The following is a 26,885-nucleotide window of genomic DNA, read 5'->3' as shown; positions in this document are numbered from 1 at the left end:
AAAGCGCTCCAGTCAAAAGCCAAAAAAGTGTTCTAAGAAGTATCACAACATGCTTGTCCTTACATATATTATTTGCTAGAGAGAGGGAGATGTCTACAGAGCATTTTAGCCTGAACCAGGCTGAACTGCAGGATCAGAGAGAACATCAACCGTGTCCTGTCACCTGCAAAACCTCCATGGTGAAAGACGAGTCAGCCGGGATTTTCCTCACTTCAGTTAACTGCACTAAAGTTTAACCGTAGAAGTTAACTGGAATATAAAGTTAAAATATTTCCATGTCCCAGTGATCACCTGTTTCTCAAGGCTGTCGTGCAAAGCTGTTTTTTCAAGTAATGTTACTTTCGTAAGTGGCTGCTCTGACTTCCAAATTCTCTGTGAGCATTTGTGAATTTCTTCAAATAAAGCCAGAAAAATACCTCTTTCCAGATTGTGAACACTATAAGGTGAAGTGTTTTCAGTGAGTAGCTCACATCAATCATTTTCCTCCATAAAAATAGAGCTTGTTTGCCTGAGTGCTTAAAGTAATTTTCAAAACCCGATTGCGTTTTGCCTGTAGTATTCCACCTGTCCGGTTTCAATGGGGAAAATTTCATATGCTCACATTGTGAGACAGAACATGCAGCAGCTGATTAAATACTAAAACAATATAACAAATGCTCGCCAGGATTTTCTTTGATACCATTTCCTCTTCAACTTTACATCAGCAAATCAATGCAATGGAAAAGAAGAAAACCAAATTGAATGGCAAATGTACCACCACCCTCCAAATCCCAGAGAGATTTAGCATGGGATTTTGGGCAGTGGATTTCTCAAGAGGGGAAAGACGAACCTAGTATAAAGGCAAAGCCCTCAAGGGCTCAGAATTAGACTATTTAGCCCAACGGTTTGCATTTGAGCCCCAGTTGCATTTTGTACCTTTGAGAGCATACTGCTCAGCCCAGAGTTACTACAGTGAAAACCTCAGCACAGGTGTGCACTTCCAAGCATTTTTCCACTCACGTAACAAGGAGGAAATTCATTAATGTACAGGTTTCTTTTAGAGGGTTTAAGGAATCTTCACAAGTCACGTACTCTGTTATTAATTGGAAAATCAATAATAAAAGAAAACACCTTTTAGATGAGCCATCTAAACACAGAGAAAATGAAAACTAACTATGAGAAAGTCACGAATACAAAATTTATATGGAATCTCTGTAAAAATGCCCACAGTACAGATTTGCAATTTTGCAAAGACAATGTGGTATATCATTTTCATGCTGAAAGCCCACAGAAGCAGCATTGCCCAGCATGGGTGCAGCACATACGAGTATTCCAAGACACGCGTACAAGTTTCATACAAAACCTAAGGACGGGAGTTTTGAAAGGCTGTATGTATTTCTAGCCTCTTTAAAAAATAACCCACTGGATTTTTTTAATGTCTTTTAAGCATTTATGTTCCGATCCATCAGGGATTGGTTTTCAAAAAGGCTCACATCCCATTTGAAATGTGAATTGGTTCTCAAGAATCTCCTTTCATTTTTGACATCTGGCTCCAGCCGACAGGCCTTACAGCCCCATCCTTAATCCAAACATTTTGCACAGTGTCAGCAGCAGCTTCTCCAAGAACATTTTGTCTATACTGAGGTTGCAAGAACAAGTTCCATTTTTTTGAAATTAATCATAACAGAGGACAGAGACTACATGACACTCAGATTGCACAAAAGGTTGATACTTTACAGTGTTTGCTACTTTTTTGCCAGATAAGCATTACTCAAAGTTGAGGATCTCCAATATCATGCTACAATAGTTTTCCTGCAAATGTAAAACTAAGTCTGAGATAACAATGGTTGCATAGCACCTGTTTTTTTAAAATCTTAATCACAATTTAGTGATCTTCGTAATAAGTAGCTCCAAATACACTCAAACCCAAGTTAGCATTAATATTCCCTACTTTATTCATGAAAACACAGGAGCAATGACATATATATTATTTCCAAGAAACCTTAGAAGCCTAAAATTGCTCATTTCCAGATTCACAAGACAGATTATGGAGAGATGAACTGCCCTCACTTGCTGCTGGCTTACTCAATCCTTGAACATCACAGTGATGTTGCAGTTAGGTCGATTATGATGGAAAATACTTAATATCTTCATTAAAAGTAATCCAAACTTAACAGTGATGTGCAAAAACTGAGGAAATGTAAGCAGAGACTTCAGAGAATCACGACACAAAGGTGGAGCTTCTGATATTTCTCACAGCATTTTATACATCATGTATCTTGTAGGACAAAGCGTCATTTGCAGTTCGTGTTTGTTTGGTTTTTAATTTCAAAGACACCAGAATGAAATCCAGCTCTTGAGAGAACACCTTATCTGTCTAAACATTCAAAAAGCCCAAATACCTCATCTTGAGTACTGAAAAGAGGTACACTTGACTTTTTAATAATTCACATTCCCAACACCATACAAAGCAGCCACTGGGAGATCTAAGGATGTTCTGTATCTTTTAAAGTAAAAACCTCTTTAAACAGTGCAAAATATTGCAGAAGTGAAGAGAAACTGTATCAAAACTAGATATCAATATGTCCCCACCTGCACATCAAGTAGCATAAAACCCTGTGCAGTACAAAATATCCACAAAGTCATGATTGCCCTCAATCTGTGCTGGATACAGTACCACATTTTGCAGTGTCTGGTAGTTTTGAATCCATGACTGAGGGGCTACATCTAATCTTATTTTGTGCACGTTCATGTAACTGAATATACATGCTGACTTCTGTTTGTCTCAAGAAATGTGGTTAAAAATCTTGTTTTCCGTTCAGACTTCCGTGAGCTCCTGATACACAGATAATGAAACAAACAAATACATCATGGAAACAACAAATCTGTACTCTGAGCTTTTAGGTGCACAGTTCTTCCTTTCAGACTACAGCAGCAGCTTACTTAATTTTTGCAAATACAAGCTTAGATTGAGCTTTTTTTAAAAGGAAAAAAAAGCAAGCTGGTGTGTATCTGAACTACTATTGAGTTCCACTGTCCATAAGCTACTATAATTGTTCAATTACATGGGAAAACATCCAGGTAACACAAGAAAACTGTTCTTGTTGTTGTGCAATGTATATATATTATCAACTGTACATCTTCACATATGCAAAACCATATTTACATGTGTCCACTATATGAAATTCAAGCTCCAGACTGAGAACATTCGTATAAGAAAGTTAATATTCAATATATGCGGTGTAATTTTGTTCTTTACACAGCTGTAACAGACAAATGCAGAGTTTCTACCATATACTTCCAAGACACAATATGAAACAACACAGACAGGAAAAGTTAAGCTTTTCTAGTAAATATGCTCTTTATGAGCATCCCAAAAAACCCTAAACCCAACTTTCAACACAAATTTGCCCTATTAGTCTCAAAGGAAACCAGCATTTTGCCCTTGCAACTTGTCTCTTGTAATAAGAGACTATTTCATCTCTGATTACTCTTTATTCTTGAGAAACAAGATGAAATTCATGCATGTTAGCAAGGTTTATGCAATATATATCTTTAAAAAAACCCAAACAAAACAAAAACAAGATTAAGACATCTTATGCACATGATCACACATAAAATAGGAACACACAGGATCCCACTGTAGGTATTCCTTACCAAAAAAAGCCTTATATATTAAGTAAGTCAAAGAAGGGAAATACTAATGTCTTTAGTGATTTAAGTATTTTAACCTAACGCTGTCTATCTGACAAGCCATCTGCACTTTATACAGTTCAACAGATACATGTTTATCTTGATAAAAGCAGCAAAACCAAAAGCTTCTCCCCACTACCCACCCGTGTCCCTCCCTTTTCCAAACGTGTCGATTCCAGTGACAAAAAGGAAAGAAGCGATCAAAGGTAAAACCTTAAGTGCCTCTGCAGTTAATATTAGTAAAGCAGTTCGAGTTCTTTCCAAGTTGGAAAAGGCAGAACCGTGCTGCATATGACAAGCTTGTATTGGCAAAAAATATAGAACTTACTGACTGCAAAGCAAATGCTTGTTGCTACAGTCTCTTGAAGGAAAATTTTAAAAGTCAATGCTTTGGCAACCGTCCCCCCAATGGAAATAATTTCTTTTAGGCCTTTTAAAAGCTCCAATGTCTTTTAAACATTTAGCTGCCACTCTTTATCAGCCTGAGGTTTTCAATTCCTCAAACTCCTTGGGTCAAAAAAAAGCTCAGCTGACAAGCTTAAGCTGTGCAGCACACCTCTGAATTAACAAAAACTGAAAAGTCCAGGGAACGCAGCATAGGGAACGCAGCATAATGTGTGATAAACTTTAAAAACAAACTAATAAAAATGAAAGAGAAAGGTGCTTCAGTTGCAAGTGATAAAAATAAGCCCATCATACACAACATTTTTAACAGAGGACTAGAGTAAGGTGCCTCCTTTTAGTGCTGTATCACTTATCCTGTGCTTCTGTGGCATTTGGAAACAAACATTCAGACAGAAAAATCACAGTCCTGCCAAGCTACTGTAAAAAGTCCTGATCTTGTTTAGGTCAATATTTAAAACAGAACACGGCAGACGTGACCATTGTATAGCCAGTGAACTGACACTGTGACACCCTTTTCTCTGAGAAGACTTCAGACAACATATACATATTTTGATTGTCATGGCTAAAGTTATACAATATACACCATGTGTGCTTATAAAACAAACCCAACAAGCGAATATCAGCTTAAAAAAAAAAAAAAAAAGAAGCCTGCTGACAGAGCGGAGGTTTTGCGTAAACACAAACAACAAATCAAGTGTGAGTTTCAGGTTCAGACGAAGGGTCTGATGCTTCTTTGGTCCAAATGTACAAAAGACACCATCGAAGCAGCTATAGTCCGTTATCGGCCGCCTGACTTTTACGCTGCCTTACTGAGCTTTCAGTCTCTGCATCAGCTGCAGGTTGCTCACTTAAGTCTTCTATTTCTTCTTCCCCTGATTCTTTTGCAAGTGCTAAATCCTCCTCTGAGTCATCAGCGCTTGAATGTGCTGCATCTTCTCCATCTGAGAGATCTTTTACATCTGCAGTCTCTTCCGCATCATCTGCCGAAAGCTCCGCAGCCTCCTCCGGTTCTTCTAATGCCGCGCTCTCCACATTATCCTTTGTAATTGCTTCTTCTGAACAAAAGAAGAGTTTCAAATACTGAAGTTAGACTGAATCTCAGAACGATGTATTTTAAAGTTACATCACCACATATGTATTCCGAAATATTCATGAATGTTATTTTTAAAAACTTGTACGGCACTACATCTTCCTTGGTTTTCAATTATTTCAAATTTCTTGCCTATTGGGCGCGGATAGCTTTCATTTTGTTCCACCAAGTTACAAAGTAAAGACAGCTCAATTTTACTTGGCTCCTTGAAGAGGTTTCGTTATCAAGCAAGTGGGGGAGCGCTGAGATGCTGGTAAGCGCTGTCAGGTACCAGCTGCTGCTGAGTCCATCAACAGGACAGCACACACACATGTAGGCACAGGTGTGGTGTTCTTTTGATGTGGTGAACATGCAAGATCTTGAAGATGGTAATTTTGCACACTTACGAATTCTAGATTGGGCTAAAGTCTTAGTGGCAGGTGTCACAGATCAAGACACACAAAAGCATACAATTAAAAAAAAAAGAATTTTTAATTACGGTTAAGTTTTGATTCCACTTAATAGCACAAATGTACTACAAGGTGTTCTGAAGCTTAACATACACCTGGTGCTGACAAGAGACTTGATTTCACACACAAGTTTTTGTCTCGCATGTTCACAGGGAGCAGAATACTACTCAGAAAGCCTCTCTAAGGATCAGGAAGATGTTGTATTTGAAAGAGACGCAACACCTTCCCCTGCTCCCCTACCTGCAGTCTCTAGATTCCTTTGATTCCCTCTATCTCCTTCTCTCCCTAACCACAAATGATGTTAAGAATTTTACAAGTTTAGAATGTTGCATCTCCTAACGTGATATACAGAGTGCACATTAGGATGTGGAGATGTCCTGCCAAAGCAAATCCCTTTCTATACTTCAGCAACAGGTCTAGTGAATATGCGCCTGCATAAAATACGCAAACCCCACTATCTTCCTTCAAACTTACTCATTTTGAAGGCATTTAGACTCTTCATAGCTGTGGAAGCTAGAACAAATTACTATTGTGTTTGCTTTTTTTCCTTCTTTGCTATCCTCCAGGTGGATATTTTGACTTGGATATTTTAGAGCCCAACATATCAATTTTTGTCAGTGTGACTAAAACGAATACCTGGATTATCGGTTCACGTCTAAGTTCTTTACACTGTATTGCCCTCCCTGCTACAAGTTTACATTTAAACCTACGCTATCTCACCCACTTCGGTTCTTACCAGATGTTTCCACTGTGTATCTTGCCTTGGATGGGCACAGGCAGTCCGAAATCAAAACCAGTATCTGTGGGAAGGAAAAAAAGGCATTTATTAGCAAATCTTCCCAGCGGTCCCCACACTATTAAGTATTTTCCTACTCACCCTTTTTAGATAGACATAAAATTTAGAAAATTATATTATCTTGCTCAGAGATAAGAGCTAAATAAAAATATGGAAAAAAGTGTGTTCTCAGAGTATACCAATGAATATTCTCTGCTTTCTGCTACAAATTTTCTGCCTCCTACTTCCCTAAATTTATTCAGTACTGAAACAACTCGCATCTTAAGAAGAGAGGCCCAGAACATAGTTGAGAATTTTTATTTCTTTAAAACTTATGAAACAATCTCAGTCAAGATTTTCTGTATTTTGGGATGTTATACCCCTTGCTCCCCCACACGCAGTATGTGCTTCCACCTTTTGTGCTTGTTATTTCAATCAGCTTAGCGTAGAACACACGCAATCAAAATGCAAGGAAGATACTTGTGTCTTATTGTCACATGCTAAGAATAAAGCAAAGGAAAGAGAGACAGATTATACTATGTTAAAGAAATACGTTTCAATCATTGAAAAGCTTTAGAAAAAGCTGAGAGATTAATTTTAGATTTTTTTCAGCTTTTTCAAGTATTTTTTGGTGAACGAGGAAGAAGGTGTGGGGTTTTTTTGAAATCATATTCATTTGCTCCTAGTTATGCTAATTTGATTTGCACTCATTTGGTGCTGAAAACCTACCATCTAGAAAAATGCAGCTGTTTAAATTGCATGGTGAAAGACATTTGCTCAGATGTACCAATCTGTATACATATTATGTATAAAAAAGATGGTTTTGCCTAAATACACACACACTGCTTTGAAATCAATTCCATGTACTATTGAGAAACACTCGCTATGCAGTTTTTCTTTACTTCACTAACACTAATATTTGAGCCGAAGGGCTGAGATCCAAGTGCCAGAAACAACCTTTATACTTCCTACACAGAACAGCAATTTAGCAGCAAGTTAAACCAGTTACCAGCAGAACTGTTTTAAACTGGCTTTGCAGTTGCAGAACAGGGCTGTGGACCAAGCAACTAGTCTCTAAGAACTTCCATTCCCATCTATATCTCCTTTTCCAGCTCGGTTTCTCATTTAATATTGATATTTGAGAGGTCATAGACCCATAACTCTCAAATATTCGGAGTGGAAATAATCCCAGCTCCACAGGTAAAGCAACTTTGAGCTGTTTCCACTGATGAAACACATAGGATATTGTCCTTAACATTCACATATATAACTAACAGGCTTGTTTGAATAACCTTCTTGATGTTTTTGACATTGATATATGAATGCGCCAGGTCCAGTTAGTAACAAAAAAGTCAGATTTCTCAATTACTAATGAGAACTCAAACCAAAAGATCACAGGGGAGAAAGAAGTGATGTCAGATTTTATTAAAACCAAGCTGTAGCCACAAAGTAATGTCCTGAAATAAAGTAAATCAGTTAAAACCCACAATCCTCAAAGCCTTTCAGAAAACATTTTCATCTTTTCATGGAGTAACAGTGCAGCAGCAAACTGACACTGCTGACTCCCACAAACACAGTCCCGCTCCAGCTCATAAACATCTCTCCACAAATAAAGTTGGAGTCCTTACACAATTCTGACAACACACACTCAATCCTCAAATACAAAAAATCTTAAATATAAAGGAACAATATAAAAGTCACTTGTTTAGCGGACAGACTAAACAGATCTAAGTTGAGGTATGACTTCCTTAAAAGGTTAATTTATCTGAGTGAACCAGTCTTAAGCTCTACCAGAATGCACAGTACTAGAGAGCAGACCTGCAGTACTGAACGCTTGGGAGTTTTAATTACATGCATCATTAAAAAGCAATTTAAAATAAGGTTCTTCAGTATACCTTATCAGCAAAGTCTATTTTTTTTCCCACAAATGTTCTAAGAAAAAGAAAGTGATATGCTTTCTTACCAGACCCAGGAACAGGCCAATCAATAAGGTCGCTAAGATGAAGATCGCATAAGAAACCCAAACATGAATTCCAAGAGTGCCAGTGAGGTAGCTGTGAATTTGCTGGAAATAAGAAGATACTCGATAACTTCATACCTAACACTGCTTATGACTTCCTACCATCCTCCAGAGCTTTATTCCCAGTTATATCTGGGAAGCAGAGTGGTAGACATTTTAAGTCGCACAAGATCCGAATACATACTTAAATTTGGGAATTCATTCATTAACTAAAACTGAGCCGTTTAGTTCTTATGTAAGCTCTTTAGTTCTTAAAAGAAGCCACCCATTCTAAGCAGACACTGGATAACTAATTTCACTTAGAAATTTCAAGAGAACAATCCAAATACAATCCTAAGATTTTTTTTTTTTAAACCAAAGCCTGTTATTTAAACCTACAAATTCGATTGACTGACCCAAGCATCACATCAAGTCTGGTAGGAAGTAAATTATTACATTAGATTTCTTCCAAGAGTACACCCATTAAAAAACCACCACAATCAATATTTACAGAAGCTTCAATACTGCAATTCCAGGGTCTTTTTTTTTTTTTTTAAATGTCAGAACAGCTTCCAACATTTATTAAAGCATAAAAAGGAGACCACAGCAAGAAGAGGAAATGTACAGCTGAAATATTCATCAAAGCAGAAAGCAAATTAGAGTAGGTTTCTTCCCAGAGCATTTAATCTTTCAGGAAGAAAACTAGACAGAAACATCATTACACGGCAACCGTGGAAGAGAAACGCCAGAAGGCTATAGAAAGTTAATACTATCCAGTGAAAGAAAGAATCAAAAGATAGTTTGCACAGGAAACCTAATAACTGAAAGTTTTGCTTGATTCTGGGTTACTCAGATGCTTACTGGAAGCGACACAGACTTTGTTTAAACTCTCTACCACATTTATTTTTTGTAGCATCTTATGATAGTAAGACCTTTTGCTACAATCAAATACAGTGTCTCAATTTTGGCTACACTTGAGGATTTTAAAAGAGAGGATGTTTCCTGACTGCAGTTGGAAACATCTCAAAATTCTCAGCATTTGTACGCTGCAGGAAAAACTTTGCTAGCTCCCTAGTGAAAGTGCCTTTAAATATTTTTAAGTTCAAAGCATACTTCAGTGTACAGTAAGCACTTCTCCTTTACTTCCGAGAATTACTGTCCAAATTTGTTGTGCTCCTATGCAAATAGCATTGATGGTTTGAAATCCAGATGCAGAAATTCTTCCTAAAAATAAACCCATTAAGGTCTCTTGTCCTGTACGGTACACTAGATGACAATGAACTGCAGAAGAGTAGGATTTACAGCTCTGAAAATGAACTTAGATATCACCTTTCAGAATCATATTCAGTGAGAGAACCTGGTAGATCCTAACGCATTCCTGATGTTTACTATCATTCTTGCAGCAGTTCTCAAAAAACTATTTTATCATGTTAGCACACTTTGATAGAACATTTTCACTATGCCAAGATAGTAAGAACAGTATTTTCAGTATTGATAATCTTTACAACCAAATTGCCATTTTTGGCATAGCCTGTTAGTACTACAAAATTTATAGTGCAAAGACACTCCACACCCAAAGTACAGTAAACGTAAGGAAAATTTAACTCGCATAAAAGGATAATAAAAATATTCAGTTAGGTTCTGACGTCTAAAAAGATTATTATTCTAAGCATAAAAGGGGGTATTAAAAAGTACAACATAGTTACTTACCCTGATCCATCCAGAGAGGTGAAATAATCCTGCCATCCCATGCATCCTAGAAAACAAAGAAAAGGAAGGAACAGGTTCTGACACAGATAGGAGTTGAGATACACAGGAAGCTGCCCAGAAACAAGAAAAAGATTCTATCTATAGACTTCTAATGCCATTCAGCCCCTAGTAATTGTCAGAAGGAGACTGCTGCAAATAAATACATTTTCTCTGTATTATGTTCATTTAAGCCAAAGTATTGAGATAGTGACTTGAAAAATGACACTTAAGCATAACCAAGAAATACCAGCTCCAGTCCTGTAGCTCCTTTCCCCGTTACCAAATATCACACAGCTCTTCCTCCTTCTCAGATGAAGAATAAGGACACCCAAGGGATCTTTGACATGACCTTACACATAACAGCTTTAGCCATTCGCATCTTCCCTTCATCCTTCACATCACGCAAGCATTCTATGCTGTTTCAAAGCAAATTCAGTGCTGTGAAAACAAATTCTGATACTCTGCATAAGCACTACACTGTTTCCTATTCCGACTTCCTTGTAAACAAGTAAACAAGAAACCCCTAAAGCTAAAGGCTGCCTGCCTGAAGTAGCCAGAAGTCATAAAGTAATAATCTACATAAACACGCGTTTATTTCCAGTACTCAGCAGCTATTGAAACTGACTCTTACATAATGCTCGGCAGCTGTATGTCTTTTCTTTATATATTTTCAAAGATGATATAAACAAGCCTTAGCAGGCACGAACAAAAATGAATGCAGAAAATAAACTGCTTTTAAAGGGTGAGAAACTGGAAAGCAGGCTGTCAATACAGATTGCTTCTGCAAAGCCTACATGTCTAGGGAATAAAGGCCTTTTGTCTCTAAGCTGTCAACAGAGCACCCTTAATGAATAACAAGCTATAAAACATGTTTCTTGTTAATAAAAAACAAAGTGTTACATTATAGAAGATGGAGACTTCCATCCTGCTACAGGCTCCACAGCTTCCCATTTTCGCTCTAAAACATAACCTTGAAGATCTTCCAATGTCCGTGAGCCTCGGTATCTGCGAAATACTCCATCATTCGCACTAAAACCCAGAAATATACATTAACACAGATATCTATAAAAAAACAAAACAAAAACCAAACCCACACAAAAAAACCCCCACCACACCAAAACCCACACACACAAAACCCAAATCCGTTCAGACTGATTTATTCAGAAAGCTGAACATCTAAGCATCTTCAGTATGTTTTGAAACTGTAATCCATGATGGAAGGTCTCAGTTTTTAAACAGCATAATGCTTCACAATTTATTAAACCCACTATTTTTCTCCAATATTCACTTGCACTACAGCAATTATAAAGCATGAGGTTAACAACCATGTTTTAGACACAATTCAGAATTAAGTGTGCATATAGATGTATGCGTGTATATATATATGCGTGACTCACAATACCATGACTTAATAAAGGGTTCAGTATTTAAAGGATGACATCTCATTGGTGAAGAGATACAGCAAATGTCTTTCTGATCCATTTTTAACAGTATTGATAGCACTGGAACTTAGTAAAGTCACTTAAACTAAAGAAAAGCCTCAGATGAGGACTTTATTGTACAGTCAAAGCTCTAACAATGAACTGAAACCAAAAGTCTCTATTCCTTAATTTTAATTTGCATTTCAGAGTTACAGTTTAAAACAAGTGACAAGTAGGAGTCAACAGATGAAGAATTCTAGCAGTAAGAGAAGCCGTACCTCAAACGGCGTAAGATTTCTGTCCTGTCACATGCGACCTACACAATCAGTTATTCACATGAGAAATTTTAGTGACACTTGTAGAAGGACAAGTGTGTTTGCTCACATATGGTGCGGTTTCCACAAGGCAATACTGCAAACTTGCAACAGTTTTTACAAATGCTATTAAATGTTGTTTCCAGACTGAAAAAGCAGGACTTCCCTAGGTACCAAATCGTGTAGAACCTTACGCTGTAAGTTAAAAATGCATAATTTACATTCATTAAGTGTACTGAGTTCGCGAGAAATGTTTTAGAGACTGACGAAAGTGACATAAGCCAGTTGTTCATTACAGCTTCCATGCCACTGCTCAAACAGGACAAGAAAAAAATAATATGTACCAGAAGAAACAATTGTTTCCCGTATGACACACTTACTGGTAAATTGTAGGAAGCGTTGTGACAAAGAAACGGCCACTCAAACCTAGAAAGGGAAATAAAAACCACAACAAACAGTTTAGTGTAAGTCTGTGTGTAGTCTCATCCAGATGACCTTTGCTTCATCTAGAACGACGGGCCACTAACAATGACAACAATGGCTTACAAACTCTGGCCCCTGATTTAAACTCATCCTCTAGCTGATTTTAAATTATTTAGAGCTGCATGTTTCAGATCTCAGATACTTCAAGTCATTAAACAAATTAATCCTCGTATTTGTTTGCTTTTTTCAAATAATCCATGTACACTGCACAACCAGTCTGTTCTTATATGCTGTAGGAAGGCTCAAACTCATAAACATGACCATAGCAAGACAAAGTTTTGGATGTTTCTAGGTTCTTATCCTTCCTTCCCATCCATCATTCCTCTCTAGGTAAATACAGCTGGGATGCCAACGGGTTGATAATAAAGCTTGGGATAAATACAGCTGGGATGCCAATGGATTGATAATAAAGCTTGGGATGGCTCCACATTCTGTTCTGTAAAATACTGCAAATTTAAACCATGAGAATAATTTTTTACACCATACAGAACAGTGGGTCATGTCAGCATTTTGAGCATCAGACATAAGACAGCAGAAAGGACAAAGAAAGGCTGAAGTAGGGCTTCAAAAGACTGCAACTGATCCCCACACTGGAAGTGGGTGTTTCACTGACTGGCAAATGCAGAATAATCTTTTTGTAAGTATGACTCTAGACAGTGACAATATAATGCAACTCATAGGACAGAGAAATCGTCCAAATCATCAAAAAGCAGCTTGTAAGGCAGAAGACGTTTGAAGGTCCCTGGCCTTGCACTCAGTTCCGCTACAGAGCAAAAGGTGCAAGTGCTTCCAGCTTCACTCCTGGGTTAGGTACAGCAGAGGAGACGTCTCAGGGTATGGTTTCATTGCAAGGAAAAAGCTCCCAAACCTCTCATAATCAGGCCAGCTGTGTGCAAATATCACTGTCCCCCTGCTCCCAAATCTGAGGAAAGGCAGGGCTACTTGACACTACTACCTCCTGACAATTATAAAACCTGCAAGTGAGAGGAAGAACTCACCTTAGTGCCTAGTAATATTATTTGCTATTCAACACCTCCAACTTAAAGACTTCAGAAATCAAAAATGTGCTACTAATAGAGAGGTTACCAACCTCTAGATATGCAGTCTAACTCCATTAGTAAGAGCTATGTTCCTCCAGCTAGCAATCACCATTCACGTACAGTGCCAATGTAGAGTACAAATCAGTTATTTAACTTTTCCTTTTATAAAGTTCTGTGATAATCTTTCAAGGAACTAAGTCTTTATTCAGCTTTCAATAAAGTAAACAGCTTTCTGCATCACGAAGCAAGCCACGGAAAAGTATTACAGCAAAAGAGTCTCTGCCTTTGAAGATGGAGATGTGCCAGCCTGAACTAAATCAGGGGGTTTTTTAAAGTTTCAGAAGTAATGCTTTTCCTAGTGTGAATTCCCCTATGGAACATGCAAAAAAAGGGTTGTGGGTTTTTTTTGTTGTTTGCGGGGTTTTTAAAAGATTTTTAAATCAAACAAAGTGCAAGCATCTTTAAATTCCAAAAAGGATGTAATCTTCATTTCAATTTTTCAGCTTTCTGCCTTTATTGCTATGAGAGGCAGGGTGGTGGAAAAGTTTATGAAACAGCTAAAAGCAGTGCAAGCACAGGGAGATATAAAGTACAGAAAACCACAAGTGTAACAGTAGAATTAATCAAGCAGAAAGCACAGCTGCACAAGAAAAACTAGGTGGAGAGCCATAAAGAACATAATAAGCTTAAGAGCAGAAAGAGTCAAGGGAACACTGAAAGACTCTCTGAAATTCTTACAAATGCTAGTCAAGCAAACAGAAAATAAAATAGCTTGCTTAAAAATATCTCTTACAAGAAGCCTATCCTAGAGCAAGTGCCAAGAGTGTCAGAATGAACAATGAAATCTATAAACTATAAAATCTGTTGCCAAAATGCATCTAAGCACCCCCAAAACTTCAGCTGGAGGTGTGTTGTTTATCTAAGGCATGTGCTTAGATCAGTAAAACCAGATGTGAGCCAGCTACAAAAAGCTAAGAACAGACAGCAAATTGTTTTGGTAGGTGTTTAACACAAACTTGAACTGGCTAGTAATTTAACTTGAAATACAGTAAAGCATATGTCCTTGTTTGCAAATAAAAAACTGACACACCTCCATTATAAAGTCAACAATTAGGAATAGGAAAAAACCTTCAGTATTTACACACGCCCCCCAAAATACACAAAGAATATAGTTTCCATCTAAAAATAAAGCTGCTTTCATTAAACAAGTACTCAAAGATTACAGAAGACCCAAGAAGTCTTGTTTTAAATCATAGGTAAATGTTGTGAATGGAAGCCTAAGAAAGGCACCACTAATATCCAGATCCTTGAGACCCAGAAGCGCCTCCACTACTTGCTCTTGAAATACTGAATGTTTCAATAGAAAAGATGAGGAAAGAATAAGCACTTTAAAACTAGTACATCAAGTGACCAAAATATGCTGCAAATCCATTACGGCTCTGGTGGATTTATTCTTTGGGCATCTGCTGTAATTAAGCACCATGAACGGCTACTTTCTTCTGCAGGTTTTAGAAGTGCAATTTTACGCAACTCTGCACTCATTTAGTGGTTTTCCCCTAATTGAACGCATTTTGACTACTTTCAATTTGATGAAGGGGTTACATAACCAAAGCTTAGTAAGGTACCATCGTGCAAGCAAAAAACAGGGGCAGGAACACTTAAGTACACCAACTGAAAGGCTGAAGCATAAGCTTATATATAAAAATACCTCAATAACTTTGGAAAGATTCCAAAGGAGCTCATATACCTTCAGAATTACATTAGCACCAAAGGTTAAATCTGCAATAAATGTTTGTTTTCCAGTTTGAGTTATCATGCTTTGTGCTGAACTGGATATTGTAGGCATATAATGCATGCTTAGGTACAAATTCATTATTTTGGGTCAGTCCTTTGACTTGCAAAGGTCAAACATCCTCAGAGGTCAAGACTCTCAGCAACATTAGAAATTCAAATATTTGAGGAACTTCTGGTTAAAAGTCACATTTGAGGTCTTAAGATTCTGGCATCACTCAGCAGTCAGAAAAATTTAGACCAAAAGAAAGTATCAAGTACCTGACCCCTTCGGGTCCCAAGGCTTCCATTCAAGTTCTTTACCAGGAAGGATAATTCAAGATATCAAGCATTTCATTTTTACAACATCACTTCTGAAAGTGCATTTTTAAGTTACGGACACATACAAATGCCAGAATCAAGAGTGAAATCCTTTTATTTGGATACTGCATAAACAAAAGAATCTCTTACTGGGAGAAAATAACAAGATAGGATTAGAATGAATCCCCATTTGCAGCCTTAATTCCAGAGTAACCAGTACTTGGTTAATGTGCAGAAGCTAAGTTTATACCTCTGCAAAATATTTTAATATTCAAACTCATCTGTTTAGTGCATATATTAATCATTAACAGTTTATTAAAGGAGAGCCCCACATCAACAGCTTTTTGGCAGAGCTTTTGTATACTTCTAAACTTTTAACAAAACATTAATGTACAAAAGGTCTAGAACAGGTGGCCTTTTCTTGTGAACTTAAATTGCTTCTCTTCCTAGCTCTGACAGTCTTTCGATACTGCTGATAAAATCTTTTATCCCCTCAAAGCCAAAACAAGCAGGAAGCATTCCCAAGGGGTGCAAGGGTTTAAAAAAATATTGGTACTGCTTACACAAACACACATTCAGAACTTTGAAAAGAGTCACTAAAGGAATAAATAAGATTTTCTTCATGCTTTTGTGGATAGCGAGGAAACCCTTCTTGTAAATACATTTGCATATGTGCATTATCAACAGAAAACAACAATAAACACCTATACTTTAAAGCGCTACTACAATTAAGCAAGACCATAAATAAGCAACATCATGGAAACAGTTAAGAATTTACTAAAGCAGGCTCATACTGTGTTATGTTACCACACCCTGAAACGCTCGGTGGCTGGAGGCTACAGAACTGGATTCTTCTGCACAGTTTGGAGAGAGGAATGAGACAGGCAACAGCTTTCAGTGAAGTAGATTAAAAGAGAGATTAAGCCTCTTTTAATACAGTATTAAACCAGATTGCTCCCCCAATTCTTTAATCCTTCAAATTGAGTTTATAAACATAAGATCTCAGCTATGTACTACATGGAGAACAAAACGTGGATAACGTTACTTTGATTTAGAAACCTCTTTTCTGACATTGCTGGTATCCCAGGTACTCCAGTAAAATAAAACGCACTGTCAGATACTAAGTGGTACTTACATTGAACAATTCTTTTTATTAAAACATCTTATTTAATACTATACCTGGTTCTCGAGTGATGTCCACCTTTCCCACAGTGATATCTAGATGTTCGCTTTCCTTTGCAAAACTCTCCCATGTCGGTTCAATCTGTTGACAAGCTGGACACCAAGGAGCATAGCTAAAGGGAGAAGACAGGTTAAATATTTAATATTCTTACACTTAGAGACATTCAAATTGATTTACTGTACAGCAAAAATATAAACATATCAATCACACAGGAAAAAACCTACAGTTTTTCTAAATGAACTCTACTGAATAAGATAATCAAGTAGTTTTGTATCAATCCCTATGTTCCTCCTCATGTTATTAAAACAAAAACAAATCTCCACAGATTTGAGAAATTCACACCCAAACTCCTCACCACTCACGATTTATTTATTTACATACAAACTAAATCTTTTTCCATGGCAGCTGCCTGAATTATTGAAGCCAGGTTGTCCTCTGAAGCTGTATCCTTCAACGTAACATTTGTATTGATTTTCCACACCTCAAAACTTCTAGAAATTACATTTGCCTTAGCCCACTACTCAATATATCAAAACATGCCCTTTTTGATAGCACTCTTTAGAGACTTGAAAAGAGTGCACATCTAATTCCTACTGCTCATGCTGTCTTTCTCAAGCTTTCTTTTACGTCAGAATTATTTTCAACAAAACAAGAAAGCATGTTTCAAGAGCTGAGTTTTCTATACTACGTATTGGAATAATCAAACCAAGTTTGCAGTTGTAATTGATAATACCAACATGGAAACAGAACAACTACTCCCTTACACCTTCAGTTTGTCTGCCAGTGCTACTATCTGACCTAAAAAGTGGGAATTTACTGTCTGGATGTCTTCTGATGAGGAACACTTGCTTTCTCAGTGGCTACCGACAGATCTCCCCAGCCACCCACAGATGTTTCACCTAAATAAGACAGAACCTAAGCCAGGTATTTTCTCACAGAAGAGGAAGAATCAAGTTTACCCTAAGTGCTTTACGGTCGTTTTGAAACCTAAGTATTTAAAAATCAATTTTGTCAATTGGCATCTAAAAGAATACAATTTAAATCTGTCGTACTCTACTGAACGATTTTAAATATAAAAGCCAATACTGTGTTTTTTTGAATCAACATCATTTCATGTGAGAATATCTGAAAATAGTACACAAATCTTATCCTGCCAAGAAACAGCTGCTCGGTATCTTTTAGAAAAAACTATGGAAATAAGCCTCGCACGCAGAGCTGCTTCTCATTGTGCTGCTGGCCTGTAGAGGGCTTTTAATAATAGTTTGACAGATTCTGTACTTTAAAAAGAGTATAATTTTATTACAGTAGCTTGACTGACAGGTAAGAAACTGCACACATCCATCAGATAACGCTGCTGATGTTGCTTTAAAATTAAAGGCAGAAGTCAGAATGCTTTCTAAATTCAGCTTCTCTAGATGTGTCAAACTCATGCCATGAGATTTTCAAGATTAACATACCCTTTAACCTGTTTAAGCTACTATCTGACCTTGAAATAGAAATTGGGCCCATATCAACATTTATGTTTACGCTTCACATTCATGAGCCTTTCTTCTAAAGGAAATTAAGTGGAATATTCAATGCATATGGCTAATATGATTATAAACATTTTCTTTAGCTCAAAGAAGAGTCAAAATCTACCCATAACACAGTTTGGCAGAGACAAAACATAACAATGAACTCCACAAAAAGCCTTAGCTGTTGGCTTCCTAGTTTTTATTACCAGTATTGGGTATGGGATGGCAACAGTCACATATGATGCCACAAGTTCCAGCCACTCAAGCTGAATGCTGGCACAGATAATCAGGCTTAAAATACTTGCTTTACATTCCTGAAATTACACGTCTAATTTTTACCAACCAGGAAATTCCCTGTCCCCACATACACAAGAACGAGATTGCAATCAGATTTTTGCAAGAGTTATTACTGCTGTTTAGTTCCACATCCTCACTTTTCTGAAGCTTTGATGTCTGTATTTGTTACGCAGCATTTGAAGCACTAAGGAATTCAGGAGTGCCTCCTGGAAATAAGAGAAACGTTCTATTACCAAAGCTTTATTATGCCTCCTCCTCAGTCTTAAAATACCTCCCCTTACACTTTCTCTGAAAGATATAGAAGAGTAAAATACTTCACACTTAGGTCACTTCTAATAGAAGTTTCAAAAAACTTCTTGTACCCTGAAGAACTGATGCTTAAGGAGGTACTTTATTTCAATGCAGGCTTCTAATGAATCCTTCAGAACTGCGGCTGATTTGTAATTCTACAAGAGTCATGGTACAACTACCATTCATATATTTCCCAGAAAAAAAAAAAAAGAAAAAAGGTCTGTTGGAGTAGGTAAACTCGACCTGGACACTTGGTTAAGGAAATAAAGTTTTCAGTAGCTTGTTACACATTAAAAAGCAATTTACTGAACTCCACCATTTAAAAATCAGATTGAAAACAACAGATACCTATAAATTACACATTGCCAAATAATTTGCTGCAAGCAGGTATCGCACATCTCTCAACATACACCTCATTTGCCACTTTACCAGACCTCTTACACAGCACAAAGTATTAGAACTCAAATATCCTCATGCACCATCTACTCTCCATAAATAAGGCAACTAACATCTATCTCCCGGTCAGGTCCATTGCAAGAACGATTGACTTAAGTGGATGAAAACCACTATTTCAAACTAGTCCAGTGTTTTCCAGTTCCTACTCCAATCCATTATAATACCCGAAGCTTTTTCAGAGGGCATAAAGAAAGCAATCCAAAGGTAAAATTTCAAGCTAAGTCAAAAGCAATGTCCGTTTCTATCTCTGAGCATAAAACACCAAGCTGTGGCTTTCAAACACCAGCAACTTCCCTAATGGCTGCAATTAAAAAAATACTTTAAAGAAGAACCAAAAAAAACAAAACCACCACCACAAAACCCTAAGTTAAACACAGTTTGAGCCATTCAGTAATATCACTACAAAGTTGATCGGTCAGCATAGAATGACTTTACAACTATTTCCTGATACATAGTATCCAACTCCAAGTCACTAGTATCTTTTCTTGTAACTGCTTGGCTAGGGAATTCACCAATTCATTCATTTTCAAATGCGTGTAACTGATTCTTTGTATCTGCTTTTTCACTACCATTATCGGTAGCTATTAGTGTTGAACAGATGTAATCCCAAATGCATTGCGCTCTGATGGCAATTCCACAAAGTTGCAAGAACCTAGGAACAAAGTAAAAACAGCTTATGGATACAGGCATGAAAGAATTTGCTGAAGAGAAAACAGCAAAATGGGCGAGATGGAAGTTTCCCCGTTTAGTTTTTCTCAATTCAAGACACACAAATTTTATAAGAGGTACTGCTTACACTACGCCAAGCTATTTGCTGGATTTCAGACTGGGAGTACTATTCAAATTAGAGGTGCAAATGTAGAGACAGTACCTAATAGAATGGTAAAAACAATACCAGAATGAAATATTTTTTACTTTTATTCTTTTCATTAGTTTTGCCTTATTGCTACAGATTTCAAAAAATGTACCAAAAAAGAAGTGCCTGATGTCTTTGGGTGTTACCTTAAGACTCATTTGATTTGTTCTTGTTCCTAAATACAGATAGATCTTGAGGCAGGATAGGAGGCTTTGTAATTTCAACAGAAGATAAGCTTCAAAAGGTCAACTATATGGTTGTAATCTACTTTTCGGGTGAGCAGGTGGTAGCCAAAGATACAGACGTTAGTCCCTGTAAATCTACCAAGACCTGTATCACAATAGTACATGCTCTGAAAGCCGACAAGAAGCTTCCTCCAGTATGCTCAAACCCCTCCGAACAAAACAGGCAAGATGTCATAAGCCCAAACCAATTGCCCCACAATTGTTAAATTTTTTAACAAAAGTTAAAAACTTTTTTTTTTTTTTTTACAAGCTGCTGAAACCTCACATGGGTATCTTTTCCAATAATACTTGAATAAAGGGGAAAAGTAGCCGCATATCAGTGGGATGCACTAGAAGTCAAACAAATTGTTCTCTCTAAGATGACATTTGGAGTGCTATTTTTCACTTGTTCTACAGCTCAGTAACAAAATGCATTTTAAACTTCCAAGAACAAGATGACAAGCAAAGCAGGGTACATCATAATTATTCAGCTCTCTAGTTCCAAAGCCAAGAAAAGGATAAGACTGCTATCTGCACTTCAAAAAGAGAAACCAACAACTTTCCATTCACCAGCTTTTTTTTTTTCAGGACAGAGAACTGATTTTTGAAATGTAAAGCAAATAAATTACTGAAAAATGATGTGAAATCTTCTAGAACTTGAGCAGATTATCTTAATTCTAGATGTTTTTGTCCCCTTCTATAGTAATAAACATCTGTTCCTTAGGATATTTCAGTTTCACATTTTATCAGTTTCTGTTCAGCCAATGCCTGGCACAATAATGAGCCACATTTGGTTATTTAGTAGGAGTCCATAGATAATTTGGTCTCTTCCTCTGAACTCAGGAGGGCTGCAGAAGCTTCAGAACCAAAATGGTTTTGATAACTTTATTTTCACTCCCCCCACGCTTTTTTTTTTTGGTGGGTGTTTGTGTTTATTTGTTTGGTTTTTTTAAGAATAAGACAAAGAAAAGGCTGGATACTAACAAATCAAGAGGAACAGACTATACTCTCACAAGTGACAGTAAATTCCCAATCTTATCGAACTCTCAATCTACGTTATAGTCATTGTTAAATAATTTATGGAATTCTTTGGGAATTTATTTACACACAGTGTCTCAAGCCAGCTGTTTAAAAGCATTAAAACATACAAATAACAAAACATTCAGCTAGATTTTCAGCACACTCTCTTGAAACTACAGCCAAAAGTGCTACTGGAAGGACTGAACCCTTGTGATCATCCTACCTGCTAAACAGCAGGGCGATGTTTAACAGTAAATGAGAATGAAAAAATAAAGAATGGGGCTATGCCACAGGCATGATAAGCTGGTCTTGAAAACCTGACTATTATGTTATTGTCTCAATTTTCACCTGCTTAGAATTCAAATAGAAAATTAAGACATTCTTTTTCAGGTACACACACCTGTGCTGAAACAAAGGGGAACCAAAATGTTTAACATTCAGTGTGGGAACTGAACTAGAAATCTTCCCAATGGGCAACTACCTAAAATAGTGCAGGTGCAACAGGAGAATATTAAGTAGTTGAATTTATAACCAGAGGCATAAAGACAACAAGTTTATTATTGGTTCGGGTTTTTTTGTGTGTGTTTTAGTCTACTTCAAAGAGCAGAGGATGTTAAATTAAGATCAGTCAGGCTTTGAATAAGCTACGTTTACAAATGCTAAATGCACCCTTAAATAAACAGACCAGAAATTATTTTTCTATATTCTTAAAAGACACAATATTAATAATAAAGACAAAAAGAAAATTCCTCATATTAAAGAATCATTATCTTGCAGCTACAGACTAGAAATGAGACAATAAGGAAACCTTTTATAACCGTTCATCCCAGCATCACACTCCCAGCAGTTCAGCAAGGATCTGTGTGCTGCGGTATAACAGTAAGTAAAACGTGTTGCAAGGTCCTTCAGAGACACAAGGTTATCCAGAACATTTTTATCAATGAAATGCAGCAGTGCTTCCAGTGCCTGCAATTTTACCAGCTATGAATAAGTGAATATTTACAAAAAGTCAGCCACGTACACACACGTAAGCTAGAAGGGATGAAGGAGGAAAAAACCCCCCCTATTTCCACAACAAATCCCACACACAATTTCTGACTTAGGTTTATCTATTTATGCACCTGAGAACAACAAAGAAATGGTAGCACACAGTAACTCATCTACACTACTTTCACAAATGGAAAAACTAACATTAAACAGAAGTAGTAGCACCCATTCCTACCACAGCAGAAGGCTTCAAATAAGTAACCTAGAGCAGGTAACTAAGATAAAAAAAATTTTTATAGAGATCCTATAAGAATATTTGCATTAAAAATAAAAATAAGTACTGCTTGGAAAACAAAGGTCTTATAAACAAACGGAAGGTTCTTTGAGTAAATGAGGTTTTGATGAACAATATTGCAGCTTTGCCAAAAGACCTGCCACACAGCCCGGAGGGAATCAATGAAGTGGCACGCAGGACTCTTGTCCAGATCACCAGCTCTAAGCCAGATAAAAATCAGTAGAAGCCAAAATCCATCAGCATGGAAAGAGCTGCAAGAATCACAAGAAATCAATACTAGACCTCAAACTCCTGTTTAAACATGATTGGGAATCTCAAACTCTAATTCAAGAACAGCAGCATTGAGCTAACATCTTCAAGAAAGAAAAAGGTTCCTTCTCACTTAAGAGAAAAACTAAAGGCACTACAAATGTAACACAAAATACCAAGGACCTTTCACACACTGTACATAAGTCTAATTGAAGCAATGCAGCAACATAAACATTATTCAGCTGGCACTAAAATTAACTTTGCCACCATTGCTATTGTCCACTACCTGTCACTCCAAACCAGAGTCCAATGTTTCAAGTGGAGTAAAGATTTTAACTGGTTGCTATCCCTATCACTTCTGATTTCAGTCACTTCCTCTCTTCTTTCTTCCTCAGGGGCATGCAGCACTAATTATTTAAATATTTTCTCTTAGAAAGAAAAACTCTGAGTCACCATAAATAACCTTTTTCCTCCTTAAGATTCACCAGTTTGAGTATGAATCAATAACTTTCATATAATAGCTTCCACATAGGACTAGGATGTCAGAAGTGGAAAAACTTCAATTTAAAAAATACATTTATTTTCTCTCACTCTAACATCATCTCTTCCCTCACCTTTTAGAACACAATATGTGTGAAGGAAAAATAAAAGAGAGACTCGAAATAAACCCCAAATCCTTAGTCACAACAGCAGGCATCCCTGGGTCTCTCAATCAACTATTTCAAGATCATTACCATCTATTCACCAATTTATACTCGGTGCCCTGTAGGATCCTGAGCAGTAAAGCCCTCGGGAAAGGGACAGTCAGATAACTCAAACTGATGTTGATGGGCAATCTAGTCTGTTCCCCAGGCTACCCAGTCCATTTCAAACTCAAGCACTTCCAAGGAGGAGCAGCACACATACCACAGTAATATCCTATTTCATAGCTGCACAGCACACAGATATCATGTGAGCCTATTTAAACTACTTTTTTTTTTTTTTTAAGTGCTATATTAAGAAAACCCTCAAGTTCCTTTTCCCCCTTCTAAATACCAGCAGGTGAGTTACCCTCCACACAAATGCCATGTGCATTTCAAGGAGAGTATCATGTCACAAGTGAAGCCATGACACTGCTACAATTAGTTAAAAGCACTTAAAACTCTTGCTAGCAAGAGGCAAACCTCTGTAGCTGTCATGGGGATAAAGCAACAGCCACGCTGAAAAGTTAATGAAACCTGATGTGTCTCCCTTGAAGAACAAGAACTCCAGAAGCAAGCGGGTATTGAGATATTGATAGAACAGTCTGGGTTGGAAGGGACATTCAAAGCCCATCCAGTGCCACCCCTGCCATGAGCAGGGACATCTGCACCAGCTCAGGTTGCTCAGAGCCCCGTCCAGCCTGGCCTGGGATGTCTCCAGGGATGGGGCATCCATCACCTCTCTGGCCAACCTGGGTCAGGGTCTCACCACCCTCAGGGTCAAAAATTTCTTCCTAACTTAACAGTAGAGTTTACAGATGGTCTGTAAAACCACTTTGGAAACCTACTCCTGCTAAACATTACCTACCAAACTGAGCCTTCCTAGCTTGCACAGAACCCAGTGAAAGCCCCAAAGCAACACGAGGGGCAGTGCCTGACGCTGCTCCCCAGCAGGCAGATGTCTTAACTAACACGGCTGGAATCACAGAATCATTTCAGTTGGAAGAAATCCTCAGGATCATCAAGTCCAACCATAACCTAACTCTAGCACTAAATCATGTCCCTAAGAGCCTCATCTACACACCTTTTAAACCCCTCCAGGGATGGTGACTCCACCACTGACCTGGGCAGCCTGTTCCAATGCCTGACAACCCCTTCCATGAAGAATTTTTTCCTAATATCCAACCTAAGCCTCCTCTGGCACAACTTGAGGCCACTTCCTCTTGTTCTATCACTTGTTACTTGGGAGAAGAGACCAAGCCCCTCCATGCTACACCCTCCTTTCAGGTAGTTGTAGAGAGTGATAAGGTCTCCCCTCAGCCTCCTTTTCTCCAGCCTGAACAGCCCCAGGTCCCTCATCTTTGCACTCGTGCTCCGGGCCCCTCAGCAGCTTCGTCACCTCCTCTGCACTCTCTCTAGTACCTCGAAGTCCTTCTTACAGATGGCGCAAGAGCAGAACCTAAAGGAAAGCTGCGTTCAGCAGATCACCTCGAGTCAGGTGAGCGTGTGCCCGCAGGCCCAGGGCCGCACCGCCCGCTGCCCGCGGGATCCCGGGCACTCGTTGTCCCCCCCGGCCCGGCCCGGCCCCCGCGGGGCGCGGAGGCTGCGCGGCTGCTCCCGCACGGCCTTGGCGTGCCCTCACAGGGAAGCCGCCCTCACAGGGAAGCCGCCGCCCCCCCCGCCGCCGCCTCTGAGGCGGGCGGGAAAGCGGCCGTTACTCACAACTCCAACATCCACTGGCCCTGCAGCACCAGGCTCCAGTTGGAGCCGCCCAGCACTTGCACTCGGCTCCGCGGCTCCCCGGGGCTGCCCGCCGGGAAGGAGGAGGCGGCGGGACGCAGCAGCGCGGCGAGGAGCAGAGCCGCCCCGGCCGCCATGTCCGACCCGCCCGCGCCAGGAAGTGAGGGCGCGAGGGGCCGCCCGCGGGGGCGGGGCCGGCGCGCGCCGCGGCCGTTGGGCAGGAGCCGTTGGGCGGCAGCCGTTAAGCGCGAGCCTGAGGCGGGCGGTGCCGCGGCCGCCGGTTCTGCGTCCCCTCACGGGGAAAACGCCCCGTTTGTGCAGCCCCGGGGAAAGGCTCCAGCTCCGAGCAGCGCCCCGACATCGTGGCGACTTCGCTGCTCTCCAATCAGGTTCATGAGCCTTTCTTTCACCGGGGCGCCCATAACGGGATCCCGTATTCAAGGTGCCACGTCAGGAGTGCCAAATAAATAGCCATAATCGCAAGGATGCTGTTAGGCCACCGGGCCTGTCCGGCTGCGCTGCGGGAGGATCGTGTTTAATCAAGTGTCCCCAAGGGCGGCTCATCCCAATGCATCGCTCAGCCCATCCCGGACACAGGACTTCGTGGTTTTCCTTGACCTCCGTGAGATTCCTGTCAGCCCCATTCCTTTGGCTTGTCCAGGTCCCTCTGAACAGCAGCCCTGCCCTTGAGTGGAATGATTGCCTTCTCCATTAATGGTAATTAGAACAGTCAGCTTCCTTAGCCTGGTAAATTGACCAGAAAAAATGAGAGCACTGTAGAGGTCTGGGCTGCCTTCCTGTCCAATACAGAAACTACTTCTTGTTTGGCCAGAAACTATCTTGGCTTGGAAATAGCTTGTGATAAAGAATTTTCTAACAATTACTCTGAAAGTTAAAAAGCCCAATTGTTAAAACGTGTACAAACTTTTTTCCTCAGTGGAGAAAACAGTAGGAGTTAACCTCTGGATTTTGTCACACCCTTGGCCGGTTCGTCTTATGAGGCTCCTTTATATTACTCCCATATTTTCCGTTGGAATCTGGGCTTTGATCAAACCATTCCTTCAAGTACATGTCTGGCCTTTATTTACTGACACTGAAGTGGACGCAGCATTAGCATCTGGGGACTGAAGCAAAGATGGCTCCTTGTCAGGACGAATTCAGCAGCAGCAATGGGCTTCCACTGTTCCTCCAACACTGAGTGACAAGGAAGACAGGCCTGCCCATAGCAGCACTCACATCAAGCAAAAATGAAACAGTGACAGCAAATTTCCTCATTTGCTACTTCTCAAGAGTAGGTCACCTCTCCCAGTGACTTCAAGAGATATTTTCTCCTCACCGAGTATTCAAAAAGTACCTACCATTACCAAAGAAGATTTTTGCCAACAGCTCCCCAGCATTGCACAGATCCCCACCTTTCTGAGCTGTAACCTTCTCACCACCACAATTAATGCCAGCTGAGGATTAGGTAAGTAAGAGCCTCACAGAACATATATCTCTTCTAATACCTTCCATGTGATACACATAGACTGAACTCAAAGTGTCTGTATTACAGTTTTTCTAATCCTTTAGCCATTCATGTAGTTTGAAAATTGGATGTGGTATTTT

General features: G+C 39.0%; 1 protein-coding gene across 1 annotated transcript; it reads right to left on the bottom strand.

Moving 5' to 3' along the window:
• Positions 1–1,195: 1,195 nt before the first annotated feature.
• TMX4 (thioredoxin related transmembrane protein 4) lies at positions 1,196–25,422 on the bottom strand. Its single transcript, XM_065632120.1, has 8 exons — positions 25,263–25,422; positions 16,668–16,783; positions 12,255–12,300; positions 11,040–11,168; positions 10,101–10,146; positions 8,355–8,456; positions 6,353–6,416; positions 1,196–5,132 (listed from the first exon to the last, which is right to left on the bottom strand). The coding sequence occupies exons 1-8, from the start codon at positions 25,415–25,417 to the stop codon at positions 4,846–4,848; spliced, it is 945 nt and encodes a 314-aa protein (XP_065488192.1). The 5' UTR covers positions 25,418–25,422; the 3' UTR covers positions 1,196–4,845.
• Between the last annotated feature and the right edge of the window lie 1,463 nt (positions 25,423–26,885).

The sequence above is a fragment of the Caloenas nicobarica genome, chromosome 3 (assembly GCF_036013445.1).
Source record: "Caloenas nicobarica isolate bCalNic1 chromosome 3, bCalNic1.hap1, whole genome shotgun sequence".
NCBI lineage: Eukaryota > Metazoa > Chordata > Aves > Columbiformes > Columbidae > Caloenas > Caloenas nicobarica.
Note: the sequence above shows the minus strand (reverse complement) of the source record. Positions and strands in the feature narration are given on the sequence as shown.